Below are 24,848 nucleotides of genomic sequence, written 5' to 3'. Positions count from 1 at the left end.
GTTATATTCATCACTACACTTATTATTCCATTCTCTCCAGCATGCCGTGAACTTCATGAAGGTGGCCTACATGCCCCCGATGGAAGACGTCGGTCCCCGCCCCCAGCAGGTCCAGTTTGTCCTGTCCATCACCAACCACCTGGGCATCACTCTCACCGGGATCTGCTTCAACATCACCGTGCTGCCCGTGGACAACCAGCCCCCACAGGTACACGGAACCAGGCCTCTCCCCACACATTCAGGAACACACAGAACTCTTTTGTTTTTGTCGTTCCACACACCGCAGACGAATAGACAGCTTGCACCATGTTCAACAATTCACCCCCAACTAGCATTCTAAAAAGAAAATACTAAATTCTTAAGTCTATATTAATGTGAATACAGTGTATCAACACACCATGTTTTGGATGACGCTAATCGCATCATGCATCAGTGACTGATAACTGGGGAGAACCGGGTCGGCTTAGCTCAGGAGGTAGAGCAGTTGCCTTGTAACCGAAAGGTCGCTAGTTCGATCCCCAGCTCCTCCTAGCTGATTGTTGATGTGTCCCTGAGCAAGACACTTAACCCTAACTGCTCCTGGCGAGCTGGCTGTCACCTTGCATGGTTGACTCTGCCGTCGGTGTGTCAATGTGTATATTAACTGATGTAAGTCGCTTTGGATAGAAGCGTCTGCTAAATGCCCTAATTGTAATTGTAATTGATAACGATGTGTTCGAGTATTCGCCCCGCACATCCTATGCGTGCACCCCCCCCCCCCCCCCCCCCCCAGGTGAAGACCAACCCCCTGATGGTGGACGAGGGAGGGGAGGGCAGGGTGGGGCTGGAGCATCTGCTGCTGCTGGACGTGGACTCCAGCCCGGAGGACCTCCGGCTGGTGGTGAGGCACGGCCCCCGCCACGGGACCCTGCGTCAGGGGGGGGTCCAGCTCACCGCGGGACACGCCCTCACCCTGCAGGACCTGAGGAGCCAGGAGGTCAGGTGAGAAGGAGAGACGACCTGACACCCAATTAACATATTTAAGGAATGGCTTTAATTAATTGAATACAAATTCATTGTAATACAGTTGTAATACATTTCCAGGACGGGTTCAGAGAATCTGCACTGGACGCGTAATAATTTTAATTAATTATTAATTTAATTATTAATTTTTTTTCACCCTTAACGTGAAAAAAACATAATACCTCTGTTTGTGTCATTGGACAGAAGTTGGTTCGTTTAGCGTTCAGTGTTTCCTCAAAGTTGTTATTTTCTAATGTACTGCAGCACCGTAGCCCCATCAGTACCAATACCAAACCGTAAATGTTATGTTATGAAAAAGTGTTTTTCTGTTTCTGGTCATAACTTTATTGACAAGCAACAGTCAACTTACAGCATATCAAATTCGACAAATTCAACCAAGATACATTTTTTGACGCCATCGTTTAAGTTTTGCATGAATAACAACTTATGAACATATGAATGAATATCAAGAACCCCCCTTCCATCCCGCTCAACTCCCACGCGTTCGTCCGTCGCTGGTCTGTGTGGGTCGTCCCGTGCAGGTACACCCACGACAGCTCTGAGACCCTAGAGGACCGGCTGGACCTCACCGCCACCGACGGCACCAACCCCGTGGACTTTGTCCTCCAGGTTCAGGTAGGGAGATCCCCACTGAGATTCAAATCACGGTTCCAAAGGAAGAACCACACCTCGACATCACGCGTCCATCGGTTTGCATTAGAGGACTCCCTCTACGGGTGAAGCGCGTGCCACTGCATACATCTCCTTCACCTCTGATTGGCTGATAGGGTCATCTTGTGACCTGCTGATAAAGCGTTGATGCGACACACATTCACGTTGTTCGCTTATTGAAGCTGAATTAAAGGGGTGTTGGTCAGGGGAGACCCTGATTGAAAAAACCTGCAAGCAAAAATAGCTTCCAGGTTTTTAAAATAATAATAATAATAATACATTTTATTTAAATTTTCTTTTACACTTTTAACATTTTATTCTAAACAGTTCAAATAAAGCACATATAGTCAATGAAAGTAGATATACAGTCAATAGCAGTCAGTCATACACATGATCAGATAACACTGACAATATGGACATAGTACACTCAGCGAGGGACTAAAAAAAGAATGAGTGTACAGGACGGACATGGACTGGTTACATATAAAGGCATAAATGCAGAGGGAAAACACACATAGGTACACTCAGAGGGAACACCATCATGACATTTGGCATAGAGTGCATTTATTCGACCATGTATTCAACCTAGAACGGCAGAAATCCAGTGCAAACCGACGACAAGTTGCATCAGTCTTTGGGTCAAATCAAGTACATTCTCGTCTCCCCCCGCCCCCCCCCCCCTCCCACGTGTCTCTCCCTCCCAGGTGCGGCCGGTCAACGACGAGGTGCCGGTGGTGGCGGCGGGCCTGAAGGCCGTGCTGGGCTGCGTGGAGGGGCGCGAGGCGCTGATCACGGCCGAGTACCTGCACGCCACCGACGGCGACAGCGAGGACGGCGGGCTGACCTGGCTGATCGCCCGGCAGCCGTACCACGGTGTGGTGCTGCGGGCCGGCGCCGTCGTGGACCGCTTCGTCCAGGCCGACCTGGCGGCGGGCGCCGTCTCGTACAGACACACCGGTAGGCCGGCCTGGGGGTTCCCCTCTGAGGGGCAATTGTTATTCTTGGTGTTGTTCATATTTTTTCATAAGCGTAGAGCTGCACGATAAATAGTTTTCGTGTGGAATACAATGATCAATTATGTGATCTAAGATGTATTTTTTATAGATTGAGAAACGATTAAATATTGTGATCGCGATTAATCGCATAGTATTGGTTAACTCACTATTAATAATTGTTTTAATTCTATTTTAGATCCACTCCAATTGAAGTTAAATGAGGTTATCAAATGGAATGACACATCAGATTGCGTTAAGGCATTATTATCTCGCTAATTTTAAGAGCCGTCATTTTTCATTTTATAAAGAAAAATGTCAAAGACTTTTTTTTTTCCAATATCGTGCAGCCCTAAACGTAGCCAAAATCGATAATGAAATATCCGATGTCCGTTCTAAATCGAACCCGTGACAGTTCTACTGATGACCATCCTCCAATCCCACGTCTTGTATCTGTCGTCGTTTTCCCCCCCCCAGGCCTTGAGATCGGACTGACGCCGCGCCACGACACCATCACCTTCGTGGTGAGCGACGCGGTTGGCTCGGAGCCGGCCCCGCCCTGCTGCGGCGGGCTGGGGCCCCCGGGGGGGGGCCGGGGGCCGGGGGGCCGTCTGGCCGACAGCCTGCCCGTGTACGACCTGCAGGTCACCGTGTTCCCCGTGGACAGCCAGGCGCCGTCCCTCGCCGCAGGTACGCCATAGAGAGGCTCCTCCCCCTCCTCGCTGGGCTCAGTGTGTCTCCGTGTGTGAGAGGACGTGTGACGGGGAGGTGTGTGAGAGGACGTGTGACGGGGATGTGTGTGAGAGGACGTGTGATGGGGATGTGTGTGTGAGAGGACGTGTGACGAGGATGTGTGTGAGAGGACGTGTGACGGGGATGTGTGTGTGAGAGGACGTGTGACGGGGATGTGTGTGTGAGAGGACGTGTGACGAGGATGTGTGTGTGAGAGGACATTGGGATTGGGGTTCCTCGACGGTAGCAATGTCATTCCAAGGGTCAATTAAGTTATAATTATTATTATCATAATGTTGATTGATTGATGACATTGATTGATTGATTGATTGATTAATTGATTGCTAATCTAATTGCTGGTATTTCTCCCTTATTTTTTATTTTCCAGGAGATTTATTTGTAGTGGATGAAGGGGGGGCCGCTCCGCTGACGGCGTCCCACCTGAAGGCCTCTGACGTGGACACGGCCCTGGAGGACCTGGTGGTCAGCCTGGTCTCCCCCCCCCAGTACGGCTACATCGAGAACGTCCTGCCCAGTCCGGGCTTCGAGAAAAGCAACATGGGCATCAGCATAGGTAGGGGGGGGAGCAACGCACAGAGGGGATTCAGTTTACTCCTTATAGCCATTGTTCCAGCCATTGGTAGTACATATTTTTGTTGATTGATTAGATAAAAGGTTATCTTCCAAAAGCTATACAAACAAAACGTCATATTTATGATAGATGTCACAACTTCCTGTAATATCTCAAAACCCGTATTGTGATGAATACAATATCTTCCCTCTTCCCAGGCGACGAAATGTTGCAACCCAATTTAGTACTTATTTTCCAGGCCATAACATGCTCCTGAATGTTGAATAGTTTAAACACAGTCCAGACCTACATGCGCTCACACTAACACACACACACACACACACACACACACACACACACACACACACACACACACACACACACACACACACACACACACACACACACACACACACACACACACAATAACCGATATCAATCCTAACATGAACATGAGCCTTCATCAACCCCACCCTCTCTGCTCCTCCAGCCTCCTTCTCCTACAAGGACGTCCTGGACGGCCACGTGAACTACGTCCAGTCCAGACACCAGCGCATGGAGCCCACCGCCGACCAGTTTGTCCTGAGCGTGTCTGACGGAGAACGCAGCTCCGCCCACGTCTCCTTCTACGTCATCATCAGCCCCACCAACGACGAGGTCCCAGACCTGCTGGCCAGGAACATCACCGTGAGTGCGGGGAGTACCGACGGAAATAAACAGTATGGTAGTGGCCAGGGCCACACCTGGACGGAAAGGTCCCAGGTTCGATCCCTGTGGTTCTGCGGTCCAACTCCCTGAGCGAGATGCCCTAAAAGCCTTAGTTATGGTTCCATGTTGATGCAACGCAAGGGGGTTTATGGACCCTTTACGTCCTTGCGGACCCTCATTGCGTCCACCGAAAGGGCCGGACGCACGCCTTCCAAAAATCGTAACCTTATTGCTCCGCTCACTAAAACCCTACGTATACCTGACGCAGAACCAAAACGTGTTTGAGACTGCGTCGAAGCGACTGCGTGGTCACTGCGCTGCGTCAACGTGGAACCATAGCTAAGCCTTTACCCTATACCTGCTTATTTATGATGTGTCTTGAGTCACTGTGAGTCACTTTGGATAAAAGCGTCTGCAAATGTTTTTCTGCAATGTAGCATCAGTGGGAATTTTTTTTAATATATTGCATGAAAGCTTTTAGGGTCATGTTGCAAGCTTGTGACTTCGGCCTACAAGCCAATAGTTGATCACAGCTATGATTTGAAAATAACAATGAAAAATCCCAGTCTTTAAAAGGTTAAATTAAACCTTGTTTAATTAAATGTCAGTACCCAAGGAGTCTGGGGACCCATTATTCACTTAAAGGACAGGTCTTGTGTTACTCCAACCCAAAACTTTCTTTCTGGCATTTCTTTGCAATATACCAACGTGCTATCGCCCTCTCACCCCCCACCTGCAGGTGAGAGAGGGAGACATGAAGGTGCTGGACTTTTCCATCCTGGACGCGCAGGACTTGGACGTTCCCCAGAGCGAGCTGCGCTTCAGTGTGGCCACGCCCCCGCGCCACGGTAGCATCATGAGCGAGCACGTAGCGGCGGCGGCTAACAGGAGGAGGGAGGCTAGCACGCTCATAGAAGACTTTACCGTCACGCAACGCAAAGAGGGTAATTCAATTGTACTTTGTTTTTAATTTGTAGAGTAAAACTAAAACACGTACAATTATTTTATAATAATTTATCAATCATGAAAGACTTTACAATGATACGATATTGATATAAGGGTATTTCAGTTGTCTGTTAATTTGAGCCTATAGTTCATGTAAATGTATGTATGTTTACCATTTACACAAAAAACACGTATTTAAGGTGTAGAATGAATTGAAACCTTTTGAAATGAACCTCAAACACATCGATCCCCTCCATCAATTTGTTAATAACTTTAAGATTTTCTTTCTTAACTTTGGGATTTCAAGGCTATCAATCACCTTGACTGTGATTAAAACATATAGACCATGTGTAAAATGAAAGCATCCAACTCTCTACGCTTACCCATTACAATATCCCATGTGACCCCGCCCACCCCCGCCCCCTGAATGTGAGTAATAAAACCCATTGATTTGTTCTCCCGTTGTCCAGGCATGACCCTGATGTACGTGCACGACGACTCTGAGAACATGGAGGACAGCTTCACGGTGCAGGTGACGGACGGCGTGCACACACTCCAGCGGCGGGTGGCGGTCAGGGTGACGGCGGTCAACGACGAGGCGCCCAGGGTCATCCGGTCAGCACCGCGCCTCCTTCCTCCGGAGACCTTTGAGGATGTTTTCTAGTTGAGCTTTTAGTTATTTTGTGTTGTCTCGCATCTTATCGGAGGCCCATGATCCTGAGGTCATGTACGGTAAATCAACCGGACCTCAATATTTATTGCTTTATCTTGTAAGATTTTCATTCATTTATTTCAAAACAATATCTGAGCTAAAATGGGGAAAAATAGCTGGGGTTTGTTTAAATATTTGAAGCTTTGGTTGCACATTTTAGTTTTTCTTGTTTCATTGTATTCTTACATTAAGATATGATACAACTTTATAGTCTGTTTAGGATTATAAGCTCCCACAATATTTGTCATAAACACATACACATAAACACATAAAAAGACGTTGAGGGTAACTTTACCTTTGTATCACAAGTTGTGCGATCCATACTTTTTGGGGGTCTAACCGTCGCTCTGACCCCCAGGAACAACGGCCTGGAGGTCACACCAGGGGAGGCCCACCTCATCTCCAGCATGACGCTCTTCGCCCAGGACATGGACACCCCGCCTGGGGAGATCCTGTACGTGTTCCACAGTGTCCCTGCTCAGGGGCAGCTCCAGATCAAGGTTAGCATTAGCACTAGCATTAGCATGAGCGCAGCCGGAGTCTAGGTATCCCCATGTAATTAGTTTACAACAATTACACCACTTCAATGCTGAGTTATTGTTTGAATAATTGAAATGAATATATATTATCAATAATACATAAATACATTCATATTAGCTTCAGTGATTATTCTATGATCATATTTTGAGTGCGAACCATCTTTTCATTCACATCCATAGAGCATTCAAAATACATAAATAGACCTCCTTTTCATAGGTTCTCTTTTAAAATGTGTCCCTAATGATTTTACAATTTGGTCCATTAATGGATGAACCCGAGTAACTAAGTCATAGAAACAACATTTATATAGATTACTTTTTTGATCCAGGGGGAAATTGATGGCGGTATAATATGCCACCTTTAATGTGATTAACTAGATCATCTGAAGCACAGTATTGTCCTCCTGATCCCCGGGATCTGTTTGTTTGGGCAGGTTGGCCTGGCCTGGGTGACCCTCCGAGCCGGGCAGAACTGCAGCCAGGACGCGGTGGACATGAACCTGCTGCGCTACCTCCACACGGGCCCCAGCGGCGCCACGGCGCAGGACTTCTTCGTGTTCAGCCTGACGGACGGAGAGAACCAGTCCCCCAGCCAGCACTACCACATCTCCCTCAAGGAGATGGAGAAAGGTAAGGGAGAAGGACGCCTCTGTTCAGGTCCTGAGGACCAAAAGGGTTTGAGGGAGACGATTGAAATCCTTTCACTTGCCGCTTTTCACCAGGCGAAATGCTGGGTTCTTGCAGTGTTCACTTTCAACTTTAACTTTTTTTTACTTTCGCTTTCATTTTCACATTCAGCTTTCGCAAAGTAAGTGTCTGTTTATGCCACTTATATGAGCCAATAAGAACCAGTCAGGGATTTCTAATCATTACGGAGGCTGACTTTCCCCTCAAACAAGAACAAGGTGTAGAATTAATTGAAATTCATGTTTATAACAACCTCATTCATCACGTAGAACCAGCCCTTGCTGTATATTTGGCTTGAGTCACGTGCCGCTATTTCCCTTCTTTCCTGTCCAATATTCTTTCATAATATTCAAAGTTTCACCGGAGGTCAACCACCCAATCTGGCATCCCCTGAAGGTGACATACTGTACCACCAGCTGTGAGTGTGATTAGCTGTTTCAAGCCGTGTTGGAAATCGGCCTCTTCTGACATCACAAGTGGGCGTGTCCACCTAGATGTACGCTGGATAGATCAGTCTACCAGCCTGCCCAGTGGGCTGTAGCAAACGTCGCTCATCTATCCGTCATAAATCTAGGTGGACCCGCCCACTTGTGATGTCAGAAGAGGCCGATTTCCAACACGGCTTGTAACGGCTAACCCCAGTCACACCTGGTGGTATGATAAGTCCCCCTTAACCCACTGCCTCCCCCCCCCCCCCAGGGGAAATCGCGGTGCTGGTGCGCTCGGTGACGGTGAGCCGTGGCGACCGTCTGGTCCTCAACACGGACGTCCTGCTGGCCACCGACGGTACTGACCGGCCCGAGGAGCTGCAGTACATCGTCACCGGCCCCCCGCGGCACGGCCACCTGGAGTACATCCGCCACCCCGGCATCGCCATCGCCACCTTCAGCCAGATGGACGTGGTGGCCAACCTGGTGGCCTACGTGCACGACAACCGCGCCAGTGAGCCCGCCGACGCCTTTCAGTAAGAGGACTGAGGCTGGGAACAGTAATGCCCGTGCAGTACCACAGTAATTTGTGGTACTGCACGGAACGTGTGGAAATGTTACAAGCGAGTTTGATAAAGAAAGCCAAGTCTAGCGTCGTCTATAGCGGCTGTCGTGAATAACGTGCGTGGGCTGCAGACATTTAAAGTGCTTGTGTATCACTGTGTTACAATCAATAGTAACTACACTACACATCCCCTCGGTATCCATGTATATCACATCCCGAGTCTAAAATTGTATCGTTGCTGCCCTCAATATGTCAATTTATTTATAACATTTGAGGGAGTGACCCCTCAAATCTGGCCTTAAAAGTATGAGCGATTATATTGTGTTTCGGAAAAAAATAAATATTATACAGATAAAACCAACTACCTTTAATCCTGATTGACTAACCAGTATTCTGTTCGGATTAATGTAATAATCAAATTCATCAATCACAGAGAATCTTGTTGAACTGTGTTGTACTACAGCTACTTTAACTAGTGTAACTTTATAACATTATAACTATTATAACATAGTGATGCCCAGTGACCACATCGGCCCCTCCCTGTGCGTACGCCCCGCCCACAGATTCGTCATCAGCAACGGCAAAACGACCCGCAACGGCACCTTCTCCCTGGGGGTGGAGCTGACGGACCGCGTGCTGCCCTCGCTGCTCCGGAACGAGGGTCTCACCGTGCCCCAGGGGTCCTCCGTCCTCCTGGGGCCCGGGGCCCTCGCCCTGTCCGACCCGGACACCCCCCCCGAGGGCCTGGTGTTCGTGGTCCACGAGGCGCCGCAGTACGGCCGGCTGACGCTGGCCGGCGCCGCCGCCCCCCCGCTGGGGCCCGGGGCCAACTTCACCCAGAGGCAGCTGGAGGTGCTGGGGCTGACGTACAGCCACGACGGGGGCCCGGCCCTGATCGACCGCTTCACCTTCACCGCCGCCGACACCGCAGGGAGGGGCTTCCTGGTGGAGGGGCGGCTGCAGACGGAGCCCGTGGCGTTCGTCGTTCAGGTGGGGTTCACCGTGGGGTTCACCGTTCAGGTGGGGTTCGTCGTTCAGGTGGGGTTCGTCGTTCAGGTGGCGTTCGTCGTTCAGGTGGGGTTCACCGTGAGGTTCACCGTTCAGGTGGGGTTCACCGTTCAGGTGGGGTTCACCGTGGGGTTAGCCGTTCAGGTGGGGTTCACCGTTCAGGTGGGGTCCGTCGTTCAGCTGGGGTTCGCCGTTCAGGTGGGCTTCGTCGTTCAGGTGGGGTTCACCGTTCAGGTGGGGGGGGAATCGGCAGAAATGTGACATTTCGATAGTATTGCGATTCTTAACATATTGCGATACACCAAGTATTGCGATTCGATTCTGCGATATATATTGGGATTCATGTCCCCCATATCATTCAAAGGCATTACTAAAAATTTTTAAAATAAGACTGCTCAGCTAACTTCACATGACACACCTGGTGGCATAGTATGGGCCCTTTAATGCCAATCCAAACGCCGTCTCCCCCCCCCAGGTCCTGCCTCTGGACAGCGCGGCCCCCGAGGTGGTGAAGCTGCTGACCCTGTGGAAGGCGGAGGCGCTGGCCAACGGCCGCTTCGGGATCTACCTGTCGTCCAGGGAGCTGCGGGCGCAGGACGGCCAGTCCCGGGACGAGGAGATCCGCTTCTGCGTGGTCCGCCCACTCTACTTTGGCTACCTGGAGAACGCTGCCAGGGGTGAGGGGAGGCAGCTGCCTAGTACAATGTTCGACCTCAAGGTTTCTAGGCTAACTCGCGCTCTATTATATCACAATGTCGGTTTGAATTAGATTTAATCGTTCAGCCCTAGTGGACTTTATTTAACACGAGGGTCGTCTCAGAGGGTTTACTGTACGGCGAAGAGATAAGCAGCCGGTTCAGCTCACCACACACAGAGATTGCGAAAGGGATCAGTGTTGTGGTGGGGTTGTGGGAGTTTGTGTTTTATCGTTTTTTTTTGTCCCCACGGTTTATGACAAGGGAATTTTTGATGAAAGGTTAATGAAAGTTAATTGATGTAACGCTCTTCGATCCCGTAACTGCTCCTGATGAGCTGGCTGTCGTCCTGCATGGCTGACTCCGCCGTCGGTGTGTGAATGGGATAACGCTAGGCAATATTGTGCTTTGGATAAAAGCGCTATATAAATGCAGTCCGTTGACCATTTACTTGAATCGCTGAATTATAATTAATAATCATAATTGATCTTATACCTCGCCTCCAGGTGATTTCGTGGAGCACTGCTTCTCCCAGACGGACCTGAACCGCAGGTCCATCGTGTACGTGATCAACCCCGCCGTGGGGTCTCTGTCCGACAGCCTGGAGTTCAAGGTGTCGGACCCTCTGGGGAACGTCGGACCCGCCCACACGTGAGTCGGCGGGCTGACGACGTGAGCGTTAACTTAACACGAGGGGCGTCTCGGAGGGTTTACTGTACGGTGAGGGATACGCAACTGGTTCAGCTCGCCTGACAACAGAAGAAGCAGCATTTTATATGCTATTGTTTTTTTGGTCACTATGGTTTAACACAAGGGAGTTTGTGATGAAAGGCAAGTTAATTGATGTAACACTCTTGAAACACAAGGGAAACTACAGTGTTTTACATAGGCAAGAATCCCTAAATTGAAAACATTATGGACATTTTGGGAACAATTTGGAACAAATCTGTGGGGGAAAATTACCAAATAGTTAGACCAAAATCGGTCCGGGATTCCAGTTCTCCAAATCAGACCAATGATATCAACGTTTCAACATTTCCAACAGTTCAAGTATTTCTGATATAAAAAAAACAGCCAACTTTGTCAGGCCCCCCTTTAGACCAACCTGTGTGTTCCTTCCTGTGTGTTCCCCAGGCTGGAGCTGCAGTGGTCCAGCGTGGAGCTGTCCCAGCCCCAGTACTCGGTGTGTGAGGACCAAGGCACCGTCTCCCTGGAGGTCACACGCAAGGGGAACCTCGCAGAGTCCTCGTATGTCACCGTCAAGGTCTGTGCTAACCAACAAATTAAGAAATGCATGCTGGGAAATGTAGACATTTTCCAGCATGGAAAATGACTACATTTCCCATGTTTTTCTATTTTACATATATTTTAGTTTTGCAATTTGCGTGATTTATTTATAAAGCGGAGGATTTTCCATCCCACACCAACCACATCTGGCTTCTGGGGTTTTGAAGGTAGACTTCAAATAACAATGTTCACCATCTTTGTTTCTGACTCTAGGTGAGAGAGATCACTGCGAAAGCTGACAAAGACTTCCTCCCGAGTGCATCCTCCCTCATTCAGTTTGATCCAGGTACGTTTTTTACTGATGCACCTTTAGGTTATCAAAAATAGGAATACTGTTTGCTAATTTGGTCCTAAAAGACATCAATACATGAACATGACCCAAACCATAAAAATCCTTGTCAGCTTTTGCTCAGTATTCCGGTGGAGAGGCTATAAAAAGTCTGAGGGAGGTTGGTGGGTATTGTAGTGTTGCACACAACCTCCTTAAACAAATTATTAAGAGACGAAAGAAGATACCTAATGCTAATAATAAGATATAGAGTGACGATGGGGGTATAAAGGAACTCGAAAGGTGAAGACTCACAGTACGGCTGACATTGTCCTCCATGGAAAACAAAACATTACAGACATTGAAAGACAAATCGGGGAAAAAAAATGCGATAAATCCCCAATACGTTAGACCATTAACGCCATTGGCCCGGGGTTTGAGTTCTCTAAATCAAACCAAGGACCTCAACGGTATGAGGCTGTACTCTCTCATCTCTTCCGTCACCAGGTGTGCAGAAGAGGAGCTGGACCAGTGTGCTGTTAGCAGACGACCTTGAGGAGGCTGAGGAGACCTTCAGGGTCACCCTGGAGACCCCCGAGGGAGCCGTGCTGGGGGGGCTCACCTCCGCCGTGGTGACCCTCAGAGACGCTGGCCGGGGTGAGGTGGGGGGCCTGGGTGGGTGGGGGAAGTGTGTGTGTGTGTGTGTGTGTGTGTGTGTGTGTGCGTGTGTGTGCGTGTGTGTCTTTCAGTGAAATAAAGAACTTGAACTCGAACTCTGTGTTGAATGACCCCCCCCCAGGAGGATGCGGGGGAGAGCAGGGCCCCGACGGGACCCCCCTCCTGGGGGGAGAGGAGGTGGAGACGGGGGGCTACCGGGAGCACGGCTCCATCCACGTGGAGCAGCTCCCGCTGGGCGGCGGCCCACGGATCATCCTGCCCCGCGGGGACGGCCTCCCCAGCTCTGAGCCCGAGCCCCCCAGGGAGACCCTCAGGGCCAGGGGCAACCCCAGGACGGTAGGGGGGCTTCAAACTGATGGAAGGACGATGGTCCCGCTTTGGCCTCGGCTCATGAAGGGATTCGTGTGATAAAGCCTTTCATGGAGAAAGGAGAAGGAATAGGTTCTGTGGGATTAGGGGCTGTTTGGGAGCTCATTCGGTTAAGGAAACGGTTTCATTTCTGGCAGTTGCTGCTGTTAAATGCAGCTTTGGGAATTACCAGTGTAAATTCCTAACGCTGTTGTGTTTGTTGAAAAACACTACCAATGATATTCACTACTTTACTGTTACAGGATTCAATATCCCTCCAATGAACTGCCTATCTCGCACTTTTGATTAATTTCATAATTTGTCCATTTTAATTTTTTGCGCGCATCTCTTTTTTCTCTTTCAGGTCAAACCGTCCTCTGTCTTCCACAACGGCACTGACGTGGTGTACACGGTGAGCTCTTTCCGTCTGGTGGCTAGCCGTTCGCTAACATGCTATGCTAACATTAGCTAGCAACGTGAGCTCCCTAATGCGGTAATGTTCCGTCCCGTCCGCAGTACCACGGCGTCATGAGCGTACAGGTGGAGGACGAGGCGTCCCCGTCCAGGAAGGGGAGGAAGGCTAGCGTCCGCGTGGTTAGCAGGCAACAGCCGCCCCCGCCACAGCAGCAGATGAAGCAGCGACAGCGGGAGGTAGCGTCCGCGGTGCTAAACGCGGCTAAGCTATCGCCGCACAGGAAAGTCTCAAGCGCCAAAACAACGCCGGAATTATTGGACGCTCAGGTGAGGTGTTTTTTTTCTGTTCTTTATGTACCGGTTCACACATACAATGACCGGGTGTTTCCAGGTGTTATAAAAGCTGTCTTTCACCCTCCAAATTGTTTTTGAATTAGTAAAAAAAAAATATTAAATCAATTTCACAGGTTTTAAAATGTATTTTAACCCTAACCCAAAATACAATACGATCATTCTTCTAATCAAAATATGTTTGTCACAAACCAACTGCTCAATTCATGTCCACAGGTGCCCGGGGCCCGGCCGGGGGCCAGGGCGTGTGTCCCAGATCTCAGGGGAGTGCTCCACTTCAACCACAGCACCAGTCAGCTGCTCAGCTGTGACGGGGTGGCGTGGAAACCCTGGGCCCCCACGGACAAGGCATGGGGACTCTCCACAGCCCTAGCCTCCTTCTGCTCTCGTGAAACACTGTCGCTCATGTGAAACTCTATAGTTCATGTGAAACACCTGCAGTGCATGTTACACTGTTGGTCAAGGAAGATATTAACTTGGCGAGATAATTTAAGATGCAATTGGCTACTTAGGGCTCACCCCTTTTTTTGTTTTGGCTGCATTTGTTTTGATTGAGTCTGGTTGGTCCTCACGCGTTCAAGTCTAGCAGTGAGACGAACACATGAGAACCATGAGACTCAATCAAAACACAACGCAGGGAAAACAAAGTGGACCAAACAAACAGTGGCCGAGTGGTTTAAAATGAACCCTCAGCGACCGTCTCTGATACAACGTAAGGCTACCGCAACGACGCTAATTAGAAGTGTATTATAAATAGCCCTAATACTTAATAATGCTAAATCATTTTGAAAACCTCGGCATTCCACAACAACACAAGCTCCACAACGGCGACGCCCTGGCAGATCCCAGACTGTTGTGTTGAGTACTGCCAACCTCACAGGAAACTGTGTCCGCTTGTTTCCCTTTCCCCCTGCGGCCGTACCCAGATGGTGGCTGGCCAGGCCTGCCCCCGAGGCTGGGCCTTCCACACCGGGGCCTGCTTCATCCTCAGCCGCGACCACAAGGCCACGTGGAGCACGGCCAACAGAGCCTGCAAGGAGAGGTCAGGAGACGTGGAGTGTGTGTGTGTGTGTGTGTGTGTGTGTGTGTGTGTGTGTGTGTGTGTGTGTGTGTGTGTGTGTGTGTGTGTTTCAGCCTCAGGCTCCAATCAGACACGGATCACATTTTAAAATGTTGAGTTGAATCTTTGGGTTTGGTGTTTTCAATGTTAATGTTGAGGTTGTTCATTTAATCCAGAATGGTGAGGGTGATTTAATAAAGGGCATGTAGGAACTAATTCATTTGATTGACATGAATGCTTTGCCTGAAGTTGGTCATATTGCTTGAAAGATTAGGTTTATATATTTCATATACTTCATAGACAGGGAAGTAAATTCAATTCTAAAGTTTGTGTCTCCAATTCTGCGTGGTTCCAGATACCACGGCGATCTGGCCAGCGTCCCGTCTAAGGCCCAGATGGACTGGCTGTGGGACTTCAGTGGGAGGAAGCCCTTCTGGATAGGTGACAATCATCACTTTTGTTTTGTTGATTTAGAAAAGATTGTAACATAAGATGTATCGGGTTAAGTTCAATGGGTCAGTGCAATAAGTGTTGTGCTAGTGCATTTTGCTTTAGCGATTCCTTCCTCTCCCTCCTTTCTCCTCCCTCCCCCTCCTCTCTCTCCCCCTCCTCTCTCTCTCCCCCTCCTCTCTCTCCCTCTCCTCTCTCCTCCCTCTCCTCTCTCTCCCCCTCCTCTCTCTCCCTCTCCTCCCTCTCCTCTCTCTCTCCCTCCTCTCTCTCCCCCTCCTCTCTCCTCCCTCTCCTCTCTCTCCCTCCTCTCTCCTCTCTTCTCCCTCCCCCTCCCCTCCTCTCTCTCCCCCTCCTCTCTCCTCCCTCTCCTCTCTCTCCCCCTCCTCTTTCCTCCCTCTCCTCTCTCTCCCTCCTCTCTCCTCCCTCTCCGCTCTCTCCATCCTCTCTCTCCACCTCCTCTATCTCCCCCTCCTCTCTCCTCCCTCCCCCTCCCCTCCTCTCTCCCCCTCCTCTCTCTCCCCCTCCTCTCTCCTCCCTCTCCTCTCTCTCTCCCTCCTCTCTCCCTCCTCTCCTCTCTCTCTCCCTCCTCTCTCCTCCCTCTCCTCTCTCTCTCCCTCCCCCCCTCCCCCTCCTCTCTCTCTCCCTCCCCCCCTCCCCCTCATCTTTCTCTCCCTCCTCCCCCCCTCCCCCTAGGTCTGAACGACCGGGAGAGCCGGGGCCGCTGGGAGTGGACCACCGGAGAGGCGGTGAGCTACACCAACTGGAGGCGGACCCCCCCCCGCCCCAAGACCAAGGCCAGCCGACGGTGCGTGCTGGTCTGGCGGCGGGCCAAGTGGCAGATCAGGGACTGCCGCACGGGGCGGGGCCACCGCTACGTGTGCTCCGTAAAGGCCTAGCGGGCGGGGACGGACACAGGGGAACACATGGGGGGCCGCGGCGGCCATGTTGTTTAACGGCATCGAACAACAGCGACGCACCGACTGAGGAGCTACAAGCAGACAGACGTTAAAACAGCGGAGCTGAAGCGCAGAGTGTGACGGCGACGTGCCTTGCTCGATACCCGACCTGTGCGAGTTCGGTTCCGACCTGTGGTCAATGTGGTACAAGTCACTGCCTCTCCTCTTCAACTCACCTCCCTGTCTCTCTTCATAAAGCATGTATCTCCATAAAGGCACAAAATAACTAAACACACACTTTTTTAAATGACAATGAAAGGGACTGGATTGAATGGTCTCTGGTGGACTCCAGGGGAACTGGGATGGCTGTATCTGATTGGTTAAGATGAAGTGGCGAGGGATTTTGTATTGTGTAGGTCATACACACACCTGTGTTTTACCAGGGATAACTGTACCTCTGTTATTCCACTGTTGTTTCGATGCTCGTTGATGTTATGATATTACTAAATGGTATGTTCCCAACCTCGGGCCATGTGACATGGTTTACATTATAAATATATGCCATATCTTTGTCATCATATGTTTCTTCTACTTCTAAGATTGTTTTATTTTTTACAAACTTGAATTGTCCTATCTGGTCCTTCTTGTATATAAATCTTTGTTTTGATGCTTATTTATGTGAATAATGATGGTACTCCCGTTTCATTGTATTTGCCAGCTGAAATGATGCTTAATTATCATGTGAGGTTTAGATGCGTTCCAATGTAACACACCATCGTATCTGGGCCTATCTTTTTAAGTATTGTTTATTGTAAACATATTGGTGCATATAAAGCGATTTGAAATAACATTAAAGCTGAAATTGACACGAGTACTTATGTCATGTACCATGGATTTGCGTGGTTAACTGATTTGTTCAGATATGTAACCATGGCTGTACTGTAATCTCTCACTAACCTCCCCTGCATTCACATTTGACATCCTCTACCCACACAGTTATGCAAACCTGTCCAACCTGTGATTGTAAATATAAAAAAACTTGTTGACTGTAAAAGTACGACATTCAGTTTACAGCATGATAACGTCTAAAGGTCAAACACATTTTGCACCCGAAGCATACAAACAGATATATGCATTAAAATACGTGCACCACATCACATACATTAAACCCCTTTTGTATACCAAAAAAGTAAAGCTTTATTGAACCACTCAAGCTAAAGTGTTTCCCCTGACCTTTTGGAGAATGCAGGAGAAAAGGGAAGCAGTGGTCTCCCTGAGGGTCCATGAGGCTATGCTAGCTACAGGGTTAACTGAACAGGCGACCTCGTTATCCCTATCATGTGACCCAGCGCCGGGGCATGAAAGAGCCTGTTTCATTTGGTTTTGCGCCGGCTGCTCACAGAAGCTCTGGCGTTCCGGACCGGCCGGCAGACGGACAAGGGTCTCCCACTGGGTGAGCTCTCGCTTTATTCATTTGCCTCTATGTTTGTTGTCCGTTTTGTTGTTTTGGCATCATCTCACAAAGAAATTATATTGTGTGTGTGTGTGTGTGTGTGTGTGCGCGTGTAGCTGTATCTGTCTGTCTGTCTATCTGTGTGTGTGTGTGCGTGCATGTGTTAGCAAGTATGTGTGTGTCTGTGTCTGAAAAAATTGGATCCAACTTTTAACAGTTACCATCAGAGTTTGAGCGGGCAATGAACAGGGTTTCAATTCAGTTGTATCACGACTAAGACTGAGCTCTTCTGAGCCCCAACACGCCACACTTACCTTCTGTTTGTCGGGGTTGGGACCATGGCTTGGAACAGAGGCTTTATCCCCTCTGTTGTTGTTGTTGTTGTTGTTGTTGTTCTACACAGCAGATGGACTGTGACCTCCGTCCAGAGCCAGGCCGCTCATGGATCAAGCAGTCCCCACGCAGCCCCCCTTCGTCACCTGGCTGTCCCTGGCCCACCAGGGCCTCTCGGAGATCCCCTACGAGGTCATACTGGAGCACAGCTGCCGCCTGGAGGCTCTGGACCTGAGTTACAACCTGCTGGTGGAGTATCCTTTGGCTGTGCAGCGCGAGGGAGCTGTCCACTGTGGCTGTGCTTTTCAGAGTGTTTTTGAAGAATGTTATAAACAACGTCAATACAATTTAACTGGAATAACGTCACTAAATGGGTGTTCATCAATAGGGGTTCTGTTTGTGCCGCCATTCTTGATGTTTTCCTTTGGTGTTGGGTGGGTCTCTTCCGCTCTACATTACGATTGCTATTTAATCACCGTTTCACCCCCCTCCAACTCACTTACAGTAACAACGAATGAAACACAATCTGCAAGTCCACATATTATTTATAAAATGGAAGGAAGGAACACTATAGCCTAAAAAAGAGTAGGCTGTACCGACCACCGCTGTAATGTGATATCGCACGTCCTCCTTAACTGGTGTTGACTGGGAACCCGGTGCAACTGGGCCAGCTGGAACGACTCCACACCCTGATCCTGGACCAGAACCAGTACACGTCCCACGTCAAGTTCCCCTTCATGCCCAGCGTCACGGCCGTGTGCATCAACCAGAACAAGATCCACAACCTGCCTGTGTTCGTGGACGAGATCAGCCGCAAGTTCCCCAACATCAAGTCAGTGGGCTTATTTTTTTTTAGCTCTCCTTGTCCCTCTGACGATTTTGATCAACTCTTGTATGGGCTGGATCACATTTTCACTGGTCGTTATATGGCGTCTTATCCGAGGGTTTGTGTTTTTGAAAGGTTTCGTTTCGTTCCGTTTATCGGTTCATTCCACAGGGACAGTGTACATAAGAACAACTTTTCTGTAAATATGTTGCAATGTGCGATTTTATTTTGAAGTGTATTTTTCACAATAATGGCCACAATATGTCTTGGCTTTTGAAAGTCCACTCAAAAACTGTTTTATTAAAAACAACTGTACTGTATCTCATGTGTGGATGACATGGATGCATTTTTAGGATCGGCTGAACGTAGCGTATGTCTTGTCAAACCTTAGGATTCTCTGCATGATGAATAACGAAGCCGCTTCGAGCTATTTCAACGGTGGAAGTTTGACCCAGTATCAAGACTATAGGTAAACAAGAACCAACTCATTGGTATGTGTGCTGTGCTAAATTGTTTTTACAAGCAAGGATTAATCAAAAAATAATTTCTGTAGAAATATCTTATCCTGAATGTTGCACTGACGTCATGATTCCTTTAACAGTTTATATCTCACAACATTTATTATATTAAAACATTTCCGACAGATGTATAAATGTATAAAAAGACATCGCTTGACATAGAGCAAACATTGATGTTTTGGTTGTTCTTGCTAACTGACTAAATGATGACCAGAGTTAACCAGTTAGCTTTGTAATGTGATTTGAAATCCTTCCGTCTCGTTGCAAGACAGTACGTCATCAGTCAGCTGCCAGCGCTGGAGCTCCTAGACGACACGGTGGTCCTGGAGAAGGAGAGAGCCCAGGCCCGCAAGACCTACCGCATCCAGCAGAGCAGCCAACATGGCCGAAAAAGGAGGGAAGTGCATCGATGACAATTGTCTCGATCGGCCCGGACAAGGACTTGTTGTAATTGGGTTAGCACACACTGCAATATGTTACACTTAGCTAGATAGACTAGACAAGGCTGTACTTTGAAATGACCAAATCGTGTAATATAATTAGAATAGATTGAATGTCAAGCCAATTTTATTTCTGTAGCTCTTAATCACACTTACAGTCTCAAAGGGCTTGTATGTCGGTATGTGTATCGTCAGTGAGCTGTTTGGTTTATTTTTGTTTATTTGTATGACTATAATGAATATTCTGCCGTTATCTGTATTGAATAAAGCAGTTGGGAGAGTAATGAACAGCGTCATGTTCGTGTGTTTGACTCTGCACAGAGAGCCACCAGTATGCTAGAATAGTATGATACTATTGTTGAGGTATTGGGTTCCCTTTAGAATACACCGAAATATTAAAGCCTGTGAATTGCATTTACGGATAAGGAAGACATACATGTATACATACATACATGCAGACTGAGTAGAGAGATGTTTGTGTCATAAAGACATTTTATCGGCTATTGGTTATTTTGCTTTCAGTGACACTAACATGGATGGTAGACAATGTAGCGTCTATGTTGTAGAACTACAGACAACAGTGTAGACAGCGGTTGGTGTGTGTGGGTGTGCACTGCATGTGTGTTGAGCTTGTGGTGAGAGGTCTGTACGTGGGGCTGGATGGTACAGAACTTGGTGGTTAGCTGCTGGAGCACGCTCTGATGCACCCTGATTCAGACACTCTTTTAACCAATCAGACTGTAACCAAATATTTATAGATTTATATATGTGTATAGATACATATGTGTGTGTATGTATGTATATATATATATATATATATATATATATATATATATATATATATATATATAAAATGCATATGGTGGAATTGGTGATAGTAAGCAACCGGCATCTGACAAAATGTCTTCTTCATTTCACAGTTCCAGAGACTAGCTAAGATACACTAAACTAGGTACATCTCTTATCTCTATTTCTTATGACAGCATTATATGTTCATCTCATGTCTCCAGCAGTAGTTACCACAGGCAAATAGCAAACAGCAACATAATCAAACACAAGGCATGTGTAACGTAGTTTGTTTGTTTTTTAAGCTTCAAATAAACAAACCATTAATGGACCGATTTTAGAACATGCAGAACATGATTTCTCAATAAGCAAACACAAAAAATCTTTTCTCCCCTCCTTTTTGAATATATATATTGCCTCGCTTGAGACTTAATTTGACAGTTTTGTATATAACCTCAGGAAACTGCAGAGATGGAAGTGGTGGGCTGAGGTCACAGACTTTGTCCTGAAATGCAGGTAGTCTCGCGGTCTGACCTATAGCGCTGTTTAAAAATAAATGGATCCCCCTTACATGAGAAAGCTTGACAATTGATGATCACAATGTGTAAAAATGATATGACAAAAGGGGAAGATTGAGCACTGTGGCCTGCTAGTTTTGAAAATGTTAAGCACTCCGCAGAATCACCTACATTAACATTTCATACCCTGTTTACATTGTGCTGTAAACAGTGATGAAAACATGCTCTAAACTTTGTGTGTATTTGTTTCCTGACCATTTTTCTGTTCTGTTCTGTTTAACATTACATCCCCATCAGTCACATCCTCTGAGGCAGCTGCTTTTGGTTTTGAAACACAAACATTTCAATCTGTCAATCATTCTATTAGAAAAAAGGAGAAGGAAGAGAAGTTATTTGAATTTAGAGCATTTAGCAGAAGCTTTTATCCAAAGTGACTTACAATAAGGAGATTTGTGAAAAGAAAGAGAAACAATTTATTGCTATCGGAATGGTAAGTACCAAGTGCCAAGCACTAACAATTGTTATGTTATTGTAAGGGAGGAGGAAGAGTTATTGTAAGGGAGGAGAGGAGTTATTGTAAGGGAGGAGGAAGAGTTATTGTAAGGGAGGAGAGGAGTTATTCATGTAGGGACTAGTGGGTGGAGGTGGACGAAGAATTATGTTGGGGAGAAGGAAGAGTTATTCTGTACCTTTGTGTATCTTCCAGCAGCATCCGCCAAATACCCCTAGAAGAACCAATAAGAGGACGGTCCGTCCAGCATAGACCAATGGGAGGAGATGATGGGGATGTGGAGACCAAACAGAGAGCTCACCTCTGACAGCCAGCCAGCTCCCTGGAGACTCAACACCAGAGAAGGTACACGTGTAGAGGCCTTCATGAGATCTGTTGACAGCAGCAAAACTCATCTCTCCTGTCAAACCGACCCCAATGAGCCGGCCATCTCTGGAGAAGGTACAGGACTGGTTTATTGGGGTCACAACAATCAGCTCGTTAATGCAGGTCTTGCAGGACAGGCAGCGAAGTGTAACAGGACTTCCTTCTTGTACAGGGTGGACAGGACTCTCTAGGATCACAGGCCCTCCTGTAGAAACACCACACAGGTTGATGAACAATAAATGCCAGGTGGAAAAGGGGGTGACTTTTTCCATAGGGATCATTGACGTGTATGTTTGTGTGTGTGTGTGTGTGTGTGTGTGTGTGTGTGAAAATGAAGACCAAATTGAATCATAAAACCACAGATGTGTCATTTGAATAGAATGAATGTGTTTTTATCCATTGCAACAAACATGCTCATGCATTACAATTGCTCTATACTAGACACTAGACACATGCCAGATAACCTTCCTTATAATTTGTGAATAATGTAGTGAGAGAACCAACTGGTGACAAAGAGACACACATACCAGTCACTGTGATGTTGACCGCTTCCCCTCGTTCTCCAGAGTTAGATTCACACCAGTAAGCGCCAGTGTGTCGTTCTCCTGCCAGTGCAATATTACATTCATGGCTCTCCTTATAGCAAGCTGATTTAGAGTTAGTCATTATATGCTCATCAGCTCCGCAGTATGTCAAACTCTCCCACCTGAAGATCTGAGTTCTGCATTGGCTGATCCCCAGAGACCGGCTGAAACATGGACCTGTAGTCAACCAATACATTAGAATTCAGGCAATACATTTAGAAATAGGTCAACCAATGCATAAGCATTCAGTTAATACATTTAGAACTCAATCAATACATTAGAAATTAATCAATCCATTTAGAAATCAGTCAATCAAAACCTTAGAAATCAATCAATTAATTTCTAAATCAATCTATTGATACATATTAAATACAATAAATTAATGTAGACACCAGTCAATGAAAACATTATAGATTAATCAATACATTTATATAACAAAATATACCTTAGAATCAATCAACGCATTTAGAAATCAGTCAGTCAAAACATGTAAGACGGTATAAACTCACTGTTTCCCCGGGTGAGGTGCAGCAGGACCAGGATTAAAGTCAGCCCTGAAAAGCACCATGAATGTTAATTCATGATAACATCATCCAGCCCTGCTTGATGATTAGTAGGAATGTGAAAAATAGTTTATATATATATCAAAAATAAAATAAAAAATACTAAAAAAAAATTTAGTATTTACTATTAAGTTTAGTAAATAGTAAATAAATTTAGTAAATACTAATTACTATTAAGTGACCCAAAGAGAATGTATATATATATATATATATATATATATATATATATATATATATATATATATATATATATATATATATATATATATTCCGCATAGAAATGTTGAGATACTGCCTGCAGATTAAATTGAAATATGAAATATTGCATGGATAGATTAATACCATCCTACTTACAGAACATTGGACTTCATAACGTGCTACTGAGTGCTAGATTCATAACACCGACTGATTCTCAGACAGACTGATTCTTGCTGTGATGTCTTGTGAGCTCTCACACATGCAGTGACAGAAGGATGTGTGGCCGGGGGCGTTCAGTTCCTCCTGCCTGTGCGCCCACAAGTAGTTATTTAGTTGTGATGTTAATCAAATGTTTGGTAACATGTTATCAATCCAACTTTGTGCAATATTTATCAGTAAATAAACAGATATTTCAATACAAATGTGTAACACGTCAACAATATTGATTATTTCATGTGAAATACATACCCTGGATGAACTTGTGCATTTAAAGTGTATATTGTCCGATACATGTATTCAAGTATTTTATATATTTTTTTATATTTGTATTTATTGATTTATAAATGTATAGAGTGATTTATAAACGTATTGATTTATAATGTATTTATTGAATTCTAAATGTATTGAATGATTTCTAATGTATTGATTGGTTTCTAAATTAATGTTATGGTATCTAATGTAATGATTGACTTCAATGGACTAAAGGAAACAATACTGAATAAGCACTTTTTTAAAATCTTAAAATGGCAATGCATTCAATGTGGGTTTTAAAAACATGATATTTGTGATTCAAATAAATATGATCATGTAACTCTACTATTACAGAAACAAGTAACGTTTTCAGTAAGCATATTCAGTAAGCATTGACTTTATTTCGACGGTAGGTGTCGCTATATCCCCGATAGAGAAACGTACGCCTTTCTAGAGCCTCTAATTAGCCAGTATTGCTCGAGACGTGACAAGCAACATTTGGTGCTCGTTGTTACCGCAGGTATGAGTACAAATCAAGATGTTGCTGTTATATTTAGTAACCATGTTCTGTAACTTGTTTGTACAATGCATTAAATACATATTTGTTAGTTTCTTTCCATTGTTAAACAACATTTTACATCTTAATTGACTCAATCATTTACGGCCTATAAGCCACCCGAGTTTAATAGGCCTACACTACAGCCATGATTGTAGTTGTCTGCGTGTCTGCGCTTCCGACAACAGAGGGTGCCATTGCAATACTCTGTGTTGTTTGGCCGGCTGTCTAAACGCACGTGGAGAAGCGTATGACATCATTGCTATAAAAGCCCTCTTAGCACACAGGTGAGCCAGATCTACCTGCCTGTTCACACAACATCATTCCGCAGATTTATTAAAAACGTCAACCTGTCAAATTTAGATAATTTATTCGATATGGACCTTCCTGGAGGTTAGGAAGGGCAGGGGGTTTATGGGGCAAATGGATATCAAACGAAAGACTTCGCAGTTAAAGTAATTTATGTGCTTGAGTAATATATGGAATAAATCTATTTAGCAATTCAGACATGTTGAAAATCGTAAGAAGGAGTTTCCACCCCCTGTATTATTCAGTTTTCAGTGGGAGATACTGTCTAACCATCAGAGAGAATTAGGCCAGAACACCACCATACAATCATTTTATTTATACACCGTTGCTCTAAAGGGGCGGTCCTAAGATTTAGCCTTTAGGGGATAACACTTATGTTTTATTACATCTGTGTGTTTTACTGTAATG

General features: G+C 46.4%; 2 protein-coding genes and 1 long non-coding RNA gene across 4 annotated transcripts in view; 2 read left to right on the top strand and 1 right to left on the bottom strand.

Moving 5' to 3' along the window:
* Positions 1-16,874, top strand: part of frem1a (Fras1 related extracellular matrix 1a) — a 29,905-nt gene extending 13,031 nt beyond the window's left edge. For both annotated transcript variants that reach the window (XM_079758362.1, XM_079758363.1), the window contains exons 13-37: positions 41-208; positions 773-981; positions 1,545-1,638; positions 2,379-2,631; positions 3,144-3,356; positions 3,787-3,972; positions 4,460-4,656; positions 5,417-5,621; positions 6,093-6,237; positions 6,693-6,834; positions 7,308-7,503; positions 8,260-8,524; positions 9,117-9,543; positions 10,037-10,238; positions 10,763-10,907; positions 11,391-11,520; positions 11,757-11,829; positions 12,319-12,468; positions 12,611-12,825; positions 13,202-13,249; positions 13,354-13,578; positions 13,819-13,950; positions 14,529-14,644; positions 15,018-15,103; positions 15,806-16,874. In XM_079758362.1, coding sequence (XP_079614488.1) covers positions 41-208; positions 773-981; positions 1,545-1,638; positions 2,379-2,631; positions 3,144-3,356; positions 3,787-3,972; positions 4,460-4,656; positions 5,417-5,621; positions 6,093-6,237; positions 6,693-6,834; positions 7,308-7,503; positions 8,260-8,524; positions 9,117-9,543; positions 10,037-10,238; positions 10,763-10,907; positions 11,391-11,520; positions 11,757-11,829; positions 12,319-12,468; positions 12,611-12,825; positions 13,202-13,249; positions 13,354-13,578; positions 13,819-13,950; positions 14,529-14,644; positions 15,018-15,103; positions 15,806-16,008 — 4,425 coding nt within the window. In that variant the 3' untranslated portion in view covers positions 16,009-16,874. The remainder of the gene's footprint in view (positions 1-40; positions 209-772; positions 982-1,544; positions 1,639-2,378; positions 2,632-3,143; positions 3,357-3,786; positions 3,973-4,459; positions 4,657-5,416; positions 5,622-6,092; positions 6,238-6,692; positions 6,835-7,307; positions 7,504-8,259; positions 8,525-9,116; positions 9,544-10,036; positions 10,239-10,762; positions 10,908-11,390; positions 11,521-11,756; positions 11,830-12,318; positions 12,469-12,610; positions 12,826-13,201; positions 13,250-13,353; positions 13,579-13,818; positions 13,951-14,528; positions 14,645-15,017; positions 15,104-15,805) is intronic.
* A 1,028-nt stretch (positions 16,875-17,902) lies between these two features.
* LOC307091330 (leucine-rich melanocyte differentiation-associated protein) lies at positions 17,903-20,337 on the top strand (the record flags this gene model as incomplete). Its single annotated transcript, XM_079758274.1, has 4 exons — positions 17,903-18,079; positions 18,466-18,626; positions 19,012-19,089; positions 19,407-20,337. 4 exons carry the CDS (start codon positions 17,903-17,905, stop codon positions 19,549-19,551), a joined length of 561 nt encoding a protein of 186 aa, XP_079614400.1. The 3' UTR covers positions 19,552-20,337.
* Positions 20,338-20,537: 200 nt separating this feature from the next.
* Positions 20,538-23,355, bottom strand: LOC307090937. Its single transcript, XR_013812696.1, has 4 exons — positions 23,261-23,355; positions 22,853-22,897; positions 22,287-22,520; positions 20,538-21,964 (listed from the first exon to the last, which is right to left on the bottom strand). It is a non-coding gene; the product is annotated as an uncharacterized lncRNA (long non-coding RNA).
* Positions 23,356-24,848: the final 1,493 nt, after the last annotated feature.

Source organism: Pollachius pollachius (assembly GCF_949987615.1).
Source record: "Pollachius pollachius genome assembly, chromosome: 20".
In the NCBI taxonomy this organism is placed as follows: Eukaryota; Metazoa; Chordata; class Actinopteri; order Gadiformes; family Gadidae; genus Pollachius; species Pollachius pollachius.
The sequence above is the reverse complement of the archived record's forward strand: the minus strand, read 5'-3'. Positions and strand labels throughout refer to the sequence as shown.